General features: G+C 42.7%; 2 protein-coding genes across 4 annotated transcripts in view; both read right to left on the bottom strand.

Annotated features, from left to right (window-relative positions):
• Positions 1-2,434, bottom strand: part of LOC104506590 (keratin, type I cytoskeletal 12-like) — a 3,773-nt gene extending 1,339 nt beyond the window's left edge. For 2 of the 3 annotated variants that reach the window (XM_010147583.1, XM_010147582.1), the window contains exons 1-5: positions 1,808-2,434; positions 1,165-1,247; positions 775-931; positions 339-500; positions 1-40 (exon numbers count right to left, since the gene is read on the bottom strand). The exon at positions 1-40 is cut by the window's left edge and continues 77 nt beyond it. In XM_010147583.1, the coding sequence (XP_010145885.1) occupies positions 1-40; positions 339-500; positions 775-931; positions 1,165-1,247; positions 1,808-2,434 (1,069 nt within the window). The remainder of the gene's footprint in view (positions 41-338; positions 501-774; positions 932-1,164; positions 1,248-1,807) is intronic. The other variant, XM_010147584.1, reaches the window with a different exon arrangement.
• Positions 2,435-4,691: 2,257 nt separating this feature from the next.
• On the bottom strand, positions 4,692-10,160 carry KRT20 (keratin 20). Its single transcript, XM_010147585.1, has 8 exons — positions 9,738-10,160; positions 8,884-8,966; positions 8,481-8,637; positions 6,986-7,147; positions 6,779-6,904; positions 6,404-6,624; positions 5,431-5,471; positions 4,692-4,789 (listed from the first exon to the last, which is right to left on the bottom strand). Exons 1-8 carry the CDS (start codon positions 10,158-10,160, stop codon positions 4,692-4,694), a joined length of 1,311 nt encoding a protein of 436 aa, XP_010145887.1.
• Positions 10,161-15,768: the final 5,608 nt, after the last annotated feature.

Raw genomic sequence — 15,768 nt, forward strand, 5'->3', positions numbered from 1 at the left:
GCTCAGTGTTGGTGGAAATTTCCCTTTTCAGCTCCCCACTCTGAAATGAAAAGGCAGAAGAGAGTGTAGCTTTACTGTTTCAAATATTGAGCTCATTTTTACATGCATTTCACTGAATTTGCTATCTCTGGTTGTTACTTTTTCATTGAACCATGCTTCAGCCTCTTTACGGTTTTGCTCAGCAATGACTTCATACTGTGCCCTCATGTTGGTGGAAATTTCCCTTTTCAGCTCCCCACTCTGAAATGAAAAGGCAGAAGAGAGTGTAGCTTTACTGTTTCAAATATTGAGCTCATTTTTACATGCATTTCACTGAATTTGCTATCTCTGGTTGTTACTTTTTCATTGAACCATGCTTCAGCCTCTTTACGGTTTTGCTCAGCAATGACTTCATACTGTGCCCTCATGTCATTCAAAAGCTTGGTCAGGTCAGTTCCCGGAGCAGCATCCATTTCAACGCTGACTTGGCCAAAGGCACTGCTTTGGATGCCCTGAAGCTCCTGCAGATGTTTAAAATAAAAGAAAAGCTTCTGTTAATAAAAGGCAAAATAGTTCTCCCAAAAATATAGGTAAAGAAATATATGTGATGTAAATTTCACTTCAACAGGGACCTGTAGCTTGTGTGTGTACATTTCTTTCACTCTTTCACTTAGTAAACTCAAAAAAGAACAACAAACAAAACAAGGAACTCCCACTGGCATAAATAAGGGAATAATTTGATATTTCACAATTCCTTCTGCCTTGTTATGACTTCACAAAGAAAAAAAAAAGTACCTCTTCATGATTCTTCTTGAGATAAGCCAGTTCTTCATTCAGGCTTTCAATCTGCATCTCCAAATCTGCTCTTGTCAAGGTCAGCTCATCAAGAACTCTGCGCAGACCGTTGATGTCAGCTTCCACGCTCTGGCGAAGGGCCACTTCATTCTCATATCTGTAAATAAAGTAATTAAATATGATTTGTTTTTTGCATGGTTAACAAGGTCAAGTGGAAACGATGACTGTCTACTTATGTAGCTTTTAATATGAAATCTTAAAACACGTCGTTATTATAATACTGTTTAATAATTATCTTAAAGTGTTCTGCAAGGAACAAGATTTTAAAATACAAAATAATTTTTTCCTTTAAATATTAGTAAGATTTTAGTAATATTAAAATATACTTACTTCAGCCTGAAATCATCAGCAGCCAGTCTGGCATTATCGACCTGCAGAATGATTCTCGCATTGTCGATGGTTGCATTAATGATCTGGAATACAAACAAACAAACAGTGTTCAGAGAACGGCTTTGCAGCTCAGTATAGCACTTACATGACTTTAATCCTAAATATGAGTGTAATATTAGATGTAATTTGTAGGACTCTTCTATAATTTTCTATGAACATATGTAGGACAGATCTCAGCTTCTGCAAGTCAGCGTGCTTCACTTCACTGGTTTGCGTTCTGTGACTCAATGGTTCATCATCTCTGAGGAGCTTGCCAGGCAGTCTGCCTGTTTCAGGAGCTGCGTTTGCGATCTAAGAAATACAAAACTTACTACAATTTAAACTCCTACAAGAGTCTGTAAAACTGGATTCCATCACTGCCTTCTGCTTTATTCAGATTAGACCAAGTCACACAGCATCGTGTGATACAGCTACAGAACTGCCCTTCATCCACAAGAAAAAGTCAACAGATGACACCAGTGCTACGCAACAGGGGTTATTGCAGCCGGGACTGTAGGTTGCTGTAGGAATTTGTTATTTTTATCCAAAATATGGTGAGGTGAATTTCAAGTGTGAAGATACATTAAGTACATTGCTTTGCTACCTTGTTTCGAAGATCTTCAATTACAGGGTAGTATTTACTGTAGTCATTCCCAGATCCAGGGATAGCAGTGCCAGGGCCGTTTTTCTCATACCACTCGCGGATCTTGCGCTCCAGCTCGGTGTTGGCATCCTCCAGAGATCGTACTTTGTCCAGATAAGCAGCCAGACGGTCATTGAGGTTCTGCATAGTTTCTTTTTTTGAGCCAGAAAGAAGGCCTCCATCCCCAGCTCCGGCTGTGCCAAAACCACCTCCAAACCCGGATCCTGAGCCATTACCAAAGCCACCTCCAAACCCAGATCCTGAGCCACTACCAAAGCCACCTCCAAAACCAGTGCCTGAGCCAAACCCACTTCCTAAACCTCCTCCAAAACCGCTGGCTAAGCCGCTTCCATAGCTACCCCCAAAGCCTCCACTTACGCTGCTCCCAAAGCCCCCACTGAAGCCAGAGCCGGAACCAAGCATAGAAGCAGCACCAAAACCTCCGCCAGCTCCACCACCAAATCCAAGCCCTGAGCCACCAAAGCCTCCGCCGCCGCTAGAACCAGCCATTCTCAGAGATCCCCCGCCAAGGCCGCTGAGAGAAGAGAATTGCCGGGATCCGCCGCTGGTGCGCACAGAAAAGGCCATGGCGCCAAGGTGCCCAGGTCTGTTGTGTGGAGAGAATAACCCAGAGCAGGGCAGGCGAGAGAAGAGCTTCACCTTTATGTAGGGAAGGCAGTGGGTGTCTCAGCAGCAGTCCCCACCTCCTGGGATGATCTTTAATTCTTTCTCTCTCTTGTTTGGAGGGGAAGTCAGTTTATGTCCTGACCCAAGTAAATGCTATGTGCCCATCTAAATTGCTAATGGGAGTGGAAATGTGGTGCCCTCCAGCTGCTCGCTGTATGAGGGGAAAAGGGTGGAGTGGAGCTAAGACATCACAATCATGTTTTGTCATGTGCAACGGAGCACAAACATTTCTTTTAGCATTTAAATCCTTCCTAAATAATTTTTTTTGTCATAACATATTGCGTTCTTGGTTCGAGGATGTTATTATAGAAGGATGCTTAAGTCAGTGGAATGATCCCATTGCAGCACGCTTCCCAGTGTACGTGTCAACAAGGTGTTTCTTCTCATAAGACTTTCCTGGCATGAACCTCCACTCCCTGTATGTTTGATAAGAAGTGAGAAAAGTGATCAAAGAAGAGACAGATGGACATTCCGTGATCTGCAGGTTGATCATTAATATGAAAACATAAATATACTTGATTATACCAAATTTACTTTGTAATTGTGTATTCTGCCCTGAACCTTTCATCACTGAACTATCTCCATGTGTATGCAGAGCCTATACCAACAGTTTGTACTTCTGAGCTGCAATCTAACCATTCTTTCTTCTAAATAGTTTGCCACTATATCAAAATAAGGAAAATGATTTCTGTATTTTGTGCTTTTCATAATATAAATCTAAAGATCAAATACAGCTCTTCTGGTTGCAGGTTTAGGCATGGGAACCCTTCCAAACCAATATACTTCTCTTTTGAAGTTATTTTGGCGAACAAAATTGTCCTGGCTTAATTACATTTTAGGATTTGCCAACTGAAATGGATTCATTTTTAATTTATCTACATGCAGGAGCATGGGTGCTTTTTGGGGCAGAAACGTATTATGAGCAGCAGATCAAAGGTTTAAGTAAAGCATTTATGTAGAAATGAATTGATAGCCCGTGACTCATGACCATGCAAGCAAAGGATTATTTTATTTGGCAGCTGTTGATGTACAGTAAATAACACACTAGACAGGTGAGATTTCAAAAGGAAGAGCTTTTTGTGTTTATGTTATCAAGAGGAAAACATAGAGCCCTCAGACTGAAGGTCTGGGTGTGGCGCAGGAGACTCGCACTGTATGGGAAAGGGTACATGCGGTTATCGGTAGGGGAAGGGTTGATCTGAACTGAAAGGCAAAATATGTGCTTATTGATAAAATATCTTTGCTTGCTACAGTCCCTGGTGACATAAACACTCAGAGAGACAGAAAATTACTGAATAGGCTTCTTCAATTCATTTATTCATTTTAATTTATTATGAAATGTGAACTGATGCTACTTATTTATTTGAAAATCAGTTTTTACTGGAGTGAAGCTGCATTCCATTTGAATGGTAGTTCAGGTTCAGAAAAGGTGCACTGAATCAGCATTTTAGTGCATTTTAAAAAAGAAATCTACCCTAAACGTGCTAGTGCATGGCAGAAAAACCAGCTTGCTACGCTTTGGGTTGCAACGAGACTAATGTGTTTGGTAGCGTGTACATCGCCTGTATGTGGGAAATTCCTTTTGGTGAAGTTTTGATGAGGTGTCCATCATGGTTTCAGAAATAGCAGCTCTCATCTAAACGTTTTCCTTTATGAATATGTTGAAAGTGTGAGACAACTTCAGGCACCGGATGTTGAAGTGTCTGAAAAAATGTAGAAGTTGTTCCCGTGGTGCTTTCGGAAAAGTCCATTGCTGTGCAGAAATTGTTCTGTCCCTTGTCTTCGTCTCGTGACCTTCACCCACTTAGTGCTTTTTAATGCCATTGTAAGACTCTGATGTAAGTAAAAACTAATACTTCAGTGTCTTGGAAACAGTTGTACAACAGGCTGATTTGTTGTTGGGTTTTTTTCATCAAGGTATTTAGTCACTATGTAAGTAAACCCAAAATCTGTGCTTCGTAACGTACTGATTTTTATTAACATTCTCACACAAAACAAAGAAGAAAAAAGAAAAAGATTGAGATGTGATAGTTTTGGCATTTTTCAACCCTTCTGGGTTTGATGGGGAATTAGATTGGATTCTTTGGGAAGGTTAATCTTCTGGTTTTGGCATCAGCTCCAGGAAGCTCAGAGGCCGTCTCCTCTCTGCTGGTGCCATTTACAGCTTCTCTTCAATCTCTTTGATCTCCGAGGAGATAACCTTGCCATCAACCACGTCTTCAACAATGGTCTTGATCTTCCTAACTTTACTTAATTCTAGTAATGGAAATGAATAGAGAATTAATGAAACGCAGTGTGTATGGACAGAATAACATTACTGCAGTGCTGAGAAAATAGCTGCGGGCATCTGTTCAGTGCACAGTTACTGTGAGGTGAACTTCTGGGGTATGCAGGACATGGCTTCTCTTCCTCTGCATGTCCTGTACGTTACCCAGACTTCTGTAACACGGTGCTGAATGACTCTCTGCCCCTCCTCATAGTTTTGCTTCAGTTTAGCACAGATTTGTAGACCTAAAACCTAGGAATAGTCTTACGCCCAAATGGGTATTTTTGCTATTAAACCAGATAATTTCTTGAGGAGCTGAGTCTCCCTGTGTCATCAGGGGAGACAAGCAGATGCTGCTGAAATTCTCCAGAGGGAAATTCAAGAGCTCTGTGCCGTTCCGGTGGCTCTCTGAAGAGCCTGTGGTTTTTCTCTGAGCCCCTGGATTACATACCTAAACCCAGGCTTTGTATAATCCCTGTAGGTTACCTATTCATACAGTTATTTGCTTTCTTGATGTAAGATTCCACTGGTTGATTATTTGCTCTGAAACTATGGTGTTATACCAGGCAACTTAGTGCCACAACGTTTCAACAGGCAGCCATCAGAAAATAAGGAAGTTAGTGTGCCATACCTTTTTCAAGCTCTGCTGAGGATACCTCCACTTGCAAACATCTGTTCAAATTGTAAAATAGACAGTATAAATGTATGCCCCCTAACATACTGACGAAGCATCCTTGCACGTTTAATCAAGGCAGTAACGTCCTTTCACCAAGACATTTAACCAGGTGTTTGAATGAGTTTCCTCTGTTAAAATAATACTTGCTGGGCATAAGATATGGGTGAAATTAATCTGCAGACTCATTTCTGCAATGCTGTGACTTCAGCTCATGCAGATACACCCAATCTAGTGCCTGAGCCAGAAGAGCTGAGCAGACAGACCCTCGGGGAGCAGATACCACTCTCTGCTTGCCCCCTTTCACCGATGCCTACTCTTTTCACTGCAGAATATGGGATACTGGACTACCTGAATGTTCAGTGTCAGCTCGCTTGCGCCTCTTCAAATTTCTAAGTAGCTTGGCTACTAGTGACAAGGTAGAGCAGAGCATAATACAGTGCAGGCTGCAGAGCTTGCCATGGAGTGCAAGAGAAGGTCCATAGGCCCTTGTTGAGTGGCTGCTCTAGTGCGACTGGGTGCTGCGCTGTCTAAACCAGGTTAAAAAATGTCTAACCTAGATTAGCCCAGGCCTGCAGAAGCTACAGTTATTACACTTATGGACAAATCAATCCAAAATTGAATTACTGATGCTTATGGGGTCTGAACATCTATCCAGCTACTCTGCTCACAAAGAGTAACAGTATGTGCCTGTGCAGAGGCTGGGAGAGACAAACACAGCAGCCCTTCCGCAGCAGCTTCTGAAACTGAGCACGAACTGCAGCCTGCGCTGAACCTGCAGCTGAGAGCTGGGCAGCAGACTGCCCCCCACCCCAAACTAGTTGGGAAGCGGCCGATTTTACACTTCCACCTTCTGTGAACATAGCATTTGCAGTGGTGTTTGCTGTCATACAAAACTCAACCGACAAGCAACGTGCGTGTATTTCCTCACCCGATGTCCTCTCCTTCCAGCAGGCGGCGGTACGTGGCGATCTCCATCTCCAAGCGCGTCTTGATATCCAGCAATATACTGTACTCGTTGTTCTGACCCTCCATGTCAGCTCGGACTTGCCTCAGCTGAGCCTCTACATGGGCAACTGCTGCCTGTATTTGGGCTAGCTGATACTGGTAACGTGCTTCAGTGTCAGCCAGCGTGCCTTCTAAAGTCTTTTTCTACAGCCGATGAAAAGAACCGAGACATGTTATTCAGGAGGGTGCATTTTTGGTTTAGAATAACATTTTGATTGAAAAGCCTCTCAGTTTCTATATTTACCCTTGTAACTGTCACTAACCACAGTCATTGTTTCAAGCACGCTTTATTATTTACCATGTTAAGCTGGGTCTGCAATTCCAGCTCCAGGTGCTGGCAGATGTGTCTCTGGTCGGTGATCTCTTTCCTTTGGGCTTGCAGCTGTTCGACATTGGTGGCTACGACGTAGGTCAGTTGTTCTGTCTGCAATGCAACATGGAGGGATTGTCAGCTGCAGCTAGACACGGCTGAGGTTCCTCCTGCTGTTTAAGTAATTGGCCTTACCTGCTTTTCAAATCGTTCTTTGGCTTCTTGCCGGTTCTTTTCTGCCATTTCTTCATATTGCTTTCTCATGTTTTCCATAATAGTTGAGAGATCAGTACGTGGAGCAGCATCCACCTCTACGTTAATGGAGCCGCTCGTCTGCTTGTGCAGTCTGTTGACCTCCTACAGCAATGAGAGGTGTATTAGCATCAGCTACAGGGAATACCGGAAATTCAATCCTGAATATTGGAAGCAAATTCAAAATTACGGACATAGAAGTAATTCTTAAATAGCACCTCAGGGCATGATAACTTAATCTCCTTGTTGAGTGCACCTCATGTTCATAGAGTCATAGAATGGTTTGGGTGGGAAGGGACCCTAAAGATCATCCAGTTCCAACCCCCCTGCCATGGGCAGGGACACCTTCCACTAGACCAGGTTGCTCCAAGCCTCATCCAGCCTGGCCTTGGACACTCCCAGGGATGGGGCATCCACAGCTTCTCTGGGCAACCTGTCCCAGTGCTCTCCACCCTCTCTGGGAAGAAATTTTTCCTGATATCTAATGTTCTAATGTTTTACTTACTTTGTATCAATAAATGCTATCTCATAGATAAACAGATTATCAAAAGATGATTTCCTCAGGACCAGATCTATGGAATGAGGGTAGAAGTCACTGTTCCCATTTGTGTAGTTTTGTGGGATAGCAACTCCTAAACCACTGATTATTCTTAAAGAAAACCTTCGCTCCTTAGTTTCTGGAGCGAAAATTGATGCTGGATAGCGTGGATGTCAGTTGGTGCCACACACTGCTTCCAGAACAGGAGCAAATCCTTTGGTCCTGCACAGCACAATGTGTAAGTCAGTGGCTAGGTTGGCTGTGCTTCCAGATTGGATCTTTGTAACACCGTGCTTAAAGAACATACTGCCTGCCCGCGGTGTGATGAGGCATGTACTCTTCTGAAGTTAGTAGAAGGACACTGCAAGAAAAGCTTGGGCGTATGCCATAATTGAAATTTTTTTAATAGTCATTTTGAATTTAGGATTTCAGCTTGTGTCTTTACTTGAGAAGTGGAAATAAGCAATGGCTGTGTAAGATCCTTACCTTTGGAGGTCTTTGGAACTATTCTAAGTGTGAGGTTCAGTTTGAGTTTAGACTCCTGGGAGATACCGAGTACACTTAGTTAACTTGTAGGTATCTCAGCATGAGCTAGGGTTCCTGTTGAAATCAGTAGAGACCAGAGTGACCTAGCTGACCAGCCAATTGGTCTTTGCTCTACAGGAAGCTGAGTCACTCTCTACGTTATGTCTGTTTTACTGACTCTCTCTCAGTTGTTTATAGTAGAGCCCTAGGCACATGCACGTAGGTAATGGTACGAGTAGGTACCTAAGTTTTGATGTGCTAGTCTGGAGCTGAATTCCACCATAAGCATAATATTCTTTCAGATTAACCATGAAGTCTTCATTATTCCTACTCTGTCTAAGTTTATGTAAGCCACTGAAAAAAGCCTGCCCTCACCTCCTCGTGGTTCTTCGTAAGCAAAGCTAGTTCTTCAGTCATCATTTCAGCCTGTGACTCCAAGTCAGATTTATTCAGAGTCAAGTCATCACGAACTTGGAGCAGTCCGTTAATGTCACTCTTGACACCTTGCCAGAACAGGTGCTCGTTCTCATACCTGTAAAATACAAGACATGTTTTGTCCTCACGAAAATGTAACTGTTGGATGTAAATCTTGGAATCGGTAACTACTACAGCCTTAGTTGTAGAACTTTTCTTTTAATTAAACTTTATGTTAGAAAATGTTTACTTCTCAGCTAATAGTAAATAGATACCGATAACTAGAAGCTTTGAATATGAATTCATTCTTTGAATGAATAAGAGGAGCATGAAAGAGAATTTATGAAATGATCATGGAACTCACTTCAGTCTAAAGTCATCAGCAGCCAGTTTGGCATTGTCAATCTGGAGGACAAGCCTTGCATTTTCCAACTGTACAGCAGCAATCTAAAAAGGAATGATTAAAAAGCGATGAATCTTTGCTCATAAATGCACATTTGATCCATTTCTGGAAATGAATACTGCATGTGGGCTTCATCTCACTTAAATTTAGCTGTCTGTTAGTCATCTAGGTTTAAGTTGCATTCCTTTTGAAGTGCATAGAAGGAATTTGGGGTTTCCAAAAGGCAAGTTATCCTGCCATAAAATAGGTATATAAAGTAGTTGGGATGAACTGCTCCCTGGAAGGGATCTGCTTTTGAAAGTTGGGAGATAGAACTGGTGGAAAGTCAGAGGGGAAAGATTTAAGGTAGTTCACTTGAAACATAATTTGACAAATCCGTCAGCTGATTGCTGTGGGAATATTTAATTGTTTAGTTACAATGGTAATTTACTATTTCAAGTAGTGATCTATTATTTTTTTCTGAGCATTTGGCAGTTTGTTTTAAAAAAACGCTTTGAAATCCACAGATGCTAAACTATAAATATGGAAATTGCCATCAGTATTTTCACTACTTAAAATTACCTAAGACAAATAGAATTCATTTATTTTGATCCAAAGATTTTTCATGTATGAGATTCCTTGCATCTGCAGACATATATCTAGTATTACAAATGATGTAAAATCTGTCACTGATTTGCATCTGATCAAAATAAAGCATTAATTTTTCTCAGCTGAGACAATTGCAATTTGGAAAAGTACATTTTCCACAATAGATTATTATCTATCTCCCCCTAATTGCAATTCCTGTGTTTATAGATGTCTTTATGATAACTTACCTTGTTTTGGAGATCTTTAAGTGTTTCAAAGTATGAGCTGTAGTCATGCCTTACTCTGATAGTGTTCTTCTCATGCCACTCCATGATCTGCTTTTCAATCAGGGAGTTTGCCTTTTCTAGAGAACGCACCTTCTCCAGATACAAAGCCAAACGGTCATTTAGGTTTTGCATAGTTGCTTTTTCATTGCCAGTGAGCAGCACATCGTTACCAGTGACATTAAGGCGGAAGTTCCCCCTGAAGCCTTGTCCGTAGCCGGTGCTGGTAGAAATGCGGGTGCCATAGCCCCCAGCTCCCCCGTAGACGCTAGGTGCCTGAATCTTTTGGATGCCTGTTTTCCAGGAGGTGACACCACTGACACTGGGTGAGGTAGGATAGACGTGGGAGCTTGGACCCTTCTGGAAGCTTTGGTTAGAGAACGCCATTTCTGTTCTTCGTCGTCTAAAATGAAACGGCTAAGTCTACACAGGTCGAGAGCAGCTGAAGTGCAGAGCGGTGTGTGCTCTGTAAACCTTTATACCGTGTCCAGGGAGGAAGCACAGTGGCTATAAACCCCACCTCTGTTGACACGTCATGTAACTGGTGTCAGCACAAAGAGCACACAGCTTATTGCCCCCAGACTCCGTGTAATGTAAAGGGGTTTTCATCTGTTCGTCTGTGCTTGAGAAAAACTCCCCAGGTCGTTTGGCTTCCTTTGTTATTATCTTAAATTAAAGATACAGCACAAATAAACTGTTGAATCATTTATAACAGGGCACCGCAGGCATACCCTCTATAGTCCTTTTGAACAAACAAGCAGATTCTTACCCCCTCTGCAGTGTATGGAACTAGATGAGAGTTGAGTATATGTGAGAAGAGACTTAAAATATTTATATTTGCAATCAAGTACGTATTTGTGCAGAGTAAGCAAGGCGCGGGCCTCAGGGCAGTCGAGAACAGTGTATAAATGTGTATAAAGTGTATAAAGGAGCCATCTGTAACTACCATGTTAATTGATTTTGTAGGAAGCACGGCACAATATTCATGCTGTAATTGGAAAGCGAATGTTGTAGTTTGCTTCACTGAATATGCATTCATTTAGGATTAGAAAACTGTTACAAGCTGTACTCCAGCTGTGAGTGCAGCTGAAATTAAGCAGGAGTATTGCTTCATCCAGAACTACAGTAACAGGAACCAGAATATTGGAAATCGTTGGAAATTGGAAATTATTGCCCACTTTAGTTCAGGTATGAGATGCTGAGGTCCATAGAGTGACAGGAGGTGAGGAGATCAAGCTTCCAGCAAAACTAGCTTCCAGCCCTCCCGTAGGGCTGAAGTTAAATGAAACCAGTATCCCCTCCTGCCTCGTCAATACGCCAGACAGACTGCCAGCTAACGAGTTCCACTGCTGGGTGTTCAGTCACGGCCCCGGGTGTTACGTTCATTAACAGGAGATCAGCTGTCTTTGTTCAGGGATGAGGAAACCCAACCATCCTACTTGTGATCACACTGGGGTTCCTAAACTGACTACGGCGTATCTTTTTGATACAGAAAATGCGGAGATAAAGTGGAAAGCAAGGGAAGAAGCTGATTGCTGAGGGGGTTGGCGGTGCCGGAGGGAAGCATGTGGCAGGCGTGCACTGGGACAGCATGTAGGTGCAGTTCCTTGGGGCATTGCACTGACAGTACTTTAGTGTATTATTAATGTACATCTAGTAAGGTATTAGTGAAAACAGCTGCTGGATGTACTGATCTTCAACCTTGGGGCGAGGAAATTGGTGAGACACTGAGCTTTGGAGGCATGAAACTCAATATTGGAAATGTCTTTGTGTTTCTGAGAACACCTAACCTGGGATATCAGGGGACCGATACTGCTAAGTTATTTAAGTTACTGTGCTACAGATCAGTCTGAATGGTATTGGGTCAAGGCAGAGTTAAGCTGTCACATTTAGCTGTTCTGAAAACATGCATCTTCTAACCCAAAATGATCTGCATTCAGAACAGAAGGCTTTTGCAGGAGAATGCTGTGAACTGGGCTTGGCCTTGAACTCCTTTGGGTGTAACTGGTAATGCAAAACATTTATGACAGTAGGAACCAAAGTACACTAGCCATATCAGTTGGACTGTCACTATAGATACGCCAGGTGGGTCAGTTTTTGTTGATCAGAAATACTCAGGCTGAGTAAGAATCGATCATGTTGGTAGGGCAGAGCATACACCTTTAAAGCTGTAAGGAATACATCCAGATCCTGCTCCGGTTACATCTCTTGGCTATATGTTTCACTGCCTCGATCTCACAGCATTTTATGATAGTCTGTTTAAGAGTAAACATTCTGCTTTGTCTTCATAGTACTTATTAAAATTAATTTCCATGTTACCTTGATGGTATTTTGTCTAAACATCACTTGAAGATTGCTTTTTTTCTTCAGTTGAGCAAATGACAAAGGCTGTTAGCTTTCACGTTTGCCTACAAATGCAAAAAAATGTCACTGAAGGTCTAGACTGGCTTCTGTGGGTCAAATTCTTAAGCTCTGGATTCACAACTACCCACCTCTGCGTGGAGAAGCAGTGGCTCTCAAAAGCTGATTGCAGGTGGTGTTCGGTTCCTGTCAGGTGTTGGAAATTCACAGGAGCTGGGTACGATTGAGAAATGTAAAACCAACAGAATCTGTTTCATGTTGATAGAGAAATAGAACTCACTGATACATAAAGGTTTCTAAGCTTTTCTTTAACTTCACCCTACACGGTGATCTGAATGAAACTGGACATCAGGATTAGGCCGGATGTTTGCCTTGTGTTCTGGCTCTGCTACTTTAGGTCAAGCTGAACCTTCCACAGTTGTTTTTCTTCCAGAATCCTCTTGACTATTAAGCAGAAGTGTGCAAGGTGTTTGCAATTGGAAGTACAGAGCAGTAGCATCATGTAGACCAGTACGAAAAGATACTGGGCTGAATTTTCTTTGCGTTCCTTTTATTCTCCAAGTTGTTTTCTGACAACTTCTCTGGTCTTACCATTTTCTATATGCTTCTGCTCCAAAAACTGAGCTGGAATATTTGCAACAACATTTACCAAGGTCAAGTCTTGTTCATATAGAGGTGGGTTTTGCTCCTATTTTTTGGTTCAATTTTTTTTCATGGAATATATCTTGAGTGGATGTATAAGTCACTGGAACCTGCAAGAGTGAACCCCAGAGACTGTACCTATACTGGTAAATGAGACAAAGGCAAGGCCCAAAGCCTGGCTGAAGGGCGAGGGGCTCGGCATGGCTCAGATCCCCAAAGCGGCACGGCGGCCATCAGCCTCCACCACCTCCTGGACTATGCCCAGGTATTATCTGGAAGAATATGGGCTGCCTTATTTTAAATTTTATGTTATTTTATTGGTTGTAACAGTGTGTTATCTCAATAGATGTTGAGCAACCTCAGAATCTATTACCCGATACTTGCAGTTTTGAGCAGTGTTGCAGACGTGCTGTTAACACTTTGCTGATGCTTTGTGGAGCAGTGTGGTTTCCAGCTCAAGACGGAGTTGTGAATGCTCCATGGAGGACATTCTGTGGGTTTGTGTGTGACATGCTGACAGGTTGGAATGATTGGTGTGTAGTCATAGTAAAACATTAAAGCAACACTAATAAATTGTTTGATTTCCTGAAGAAATCTCACCTGTATGACAGAAGTTTAATGTCTGTTTGAGAGCAATGGCGATAAGTCAGGCAGGGTTATGATAACGTGCGTGCCGTTTGGTATTACTCACCTTTATAACTAGGCTTGAGAGTTCAAGGAAAAAGACACACCCAGGTTTGGTCCTGCATTTATGCTGCCTTTAGGTGAAACACACGCTTTTCTTTTGGCTGATTTAAAGATTTAAATCAAGTGGTTTAGTTCAGCCTTTAGCGGTGAGCCGTTCTAGGAGTGAGATCCAATGCCTGTTCATTAGTCCCTGTAACTGTGTTGCTGATCTCAGTTTGGATTTTGTGTTAGAAGAATTTGAATTTCTAAGATCTCTTACAACACAGTCCTGAAAGGACTTCCGCTGTACAAGGTGCATTCAGGGAAGAGGAATTCCTTGTTCAATATTCCAGCCATATTCCTGTATTCAGTATTTCTGTGTCTGAGAAATTCTCCCCGTTCTCAACCTACTTGTTAGAAGCTACTTCCTGATTTATGTTGTACAACTAGTTTACAACCAAGGGAATGGTTGTAAGACGAGCTGTCAGGGGAGAATCAGAGTCAAGTCTTAATGTAGATGTGAGCCAATAGCAGATTTTACATTAAGATTTTTCTGAATGACTGAAAAAAAGTACTTTGGACAATTCTCCACCCTGAAAACAAACTATCTTTGCGCGTTTTTTAGTGCAAATGCTGCGCCCTTGAAGACTGCTCTCTCCAAAGAGTAAAAAGGGATGTTTGGTGTTTTGCTAAATGTGATCAGATGTCACTAAGCCAACTGGATGCACTTAAGCCCTGAACGTTTGCAGCGCAAGGTCTTACCCTGTCTTCCTCACATGTATATTTTTAACTTGTTTCCTTCTCCTTTTAACCTTTTGTCCAGTGAAAATATTGGCAATTAAGATCATCAAACCACTACACCGTACTTCTTTCTGCTTTGAGCTTTTGGCCAGACAGGTACATTTAAACCATTAAATAGTATGATACCTAAAGAAGGGTTCCAGATCATGGGGCAGTGCGTAAGACAATGCGCTGCTTACAGCCTTCCCCAGCCACAGGCTGACACTGAAGTCAGGAGCTGCCTTTCCTGTCAGCTGCTCTCCTCGCATAGAACCAGATGTCAGTGCCAGCAGTAACAGCTCCAGGCCGTACAAATGAACCTTCTCCTCCCCCCCTAAAAGTGTCATTTGTGAAGAAATACCAGTCTTTTAGTTTAAATAAGTAAGTTTTAAACAGAATGAATCCCTCAGAGTCAATCGTTTAGCATTAGGACGCAGGGGTTACAGCATCGTCTTCGGTGATTTGGTATACTGTTTGTTCATTACTAACTTAGCGTGAGGAGCTAGGTTTGCTAAAGCCGTAGGCCACAAGCTGTGAACTTCCACTACTCAGAGATGGTTTTGGCTGGGATAGTGTTAGTTTTCTTCTCAGTAGCTGGTGCAGTGCTGTGTTTTGGATCTAGTGAGAGAACAGTGTTGGTAACAGTGATGATGTTGCTAAGTGCTGCTTAGCCCAAGTTTGGCAGAGTGAGCACAAGGAGCACAAACCATCATTGTGGTTATTATCCTTGTGGTTATTATCCTTGTGGTTCAGGGACCTGACTTGTGCCTTGCTTGGAACGCCCAAGCCAGGAGAAAAACTTCATTTTTTCCCAAGGGTATAATTGCAGTGGTAACTGCCAGGAGCAGCCTGGGCAGTTGCATGAGTGCAGCTGTTTCTTTGGGGACCCTGGTACATCACTCTTCCAGCACGTTCTAGTGACCACATGGCATCCTTTCTCCCAGTGCTTGTGTAACCAGAAGCAAACTCTGGGCTCCTTGCTTTGCCTGAGAAGGAACCTGAAATGCCTTCCCAGCTCCAGGATCTGTCAGGTAGCAAAAGACCCAGAAAGAACGCGCACAGACCGTATGTCCATCTCAGTGCTCCCCTTGAGAACGGCGTGAATGTTCAGGAATGTCCATTACCCGAACACTCCAGCGGAAATTTCCCGTTAAAAGTCGCTCACTGGCCGTGAGTCTCGCAGGAGGCAGCGGTAGCAGTAGGGGAGAGAAGGGCTTGTGGGGACGTTGGTCCCTGCGGCCCCACCCGCAGCCGTGAGGAGCAGAAGGTGATGTGCATCTGCCTGTTTGTCACTAGAGGCCACCACATGCCTTCTTAAGAGTTACCTGTGCGAATCTGCGTGTGATGTGCTACAGCGGGAGCATCCATGCTGCAACCTGAACACGGTTAATGAACTTAACATCTTACATAACGAAATTTCACACATTACCTACTTTCCTGGTCCTATATCCAGAAGAAAAAAAAACATTTGCATAACTTGTGGCCAGATGTTTAAAGTAATCCTTAACCTTCAGAGCCACAACTGCAATTACACAGTCTAGCGTTG

Source organism: Eurypyga helias, unplaced genomic scaffold, assembly GCF_000690775.1.
Source record: "Eurypyga helias isolate BGI_N326 unplaced genomic scaffold, ASM69077v1 scaffold7732, whole genome shotgun sequence".
Taxonomy (NCBI): domain Eukaryota; kingdom Metazoa; phylum Chordata; class Aves; order Eurypygiformes; family Eurypygidae; genus Eurypyga; species Eurypyga helias.

Coding starts and splice junctions, on each gene's coding strand:
- KRT20 (XM_010147585.1), bottom strand. CDS start 10,160: ATGGCGTTCTCTAACCAAAGCTTCCAGAAGGGTCCAAGCTCCCACGTC. Junction 8,967..9,737: donor TTAAAGATCTCCAAAACAAG/GTAAGTTATCAT, acceptor ATTCCTTTTTAG/ATTGCTGCTGTACAGTTGGA. Junction 6,905..6,985: donor AAGAACGATTTGAAAAGCAG/GTAAGGCCAATT, acceptor GTTGCATTGCAG/ACAGAACAACTGACCTACGT.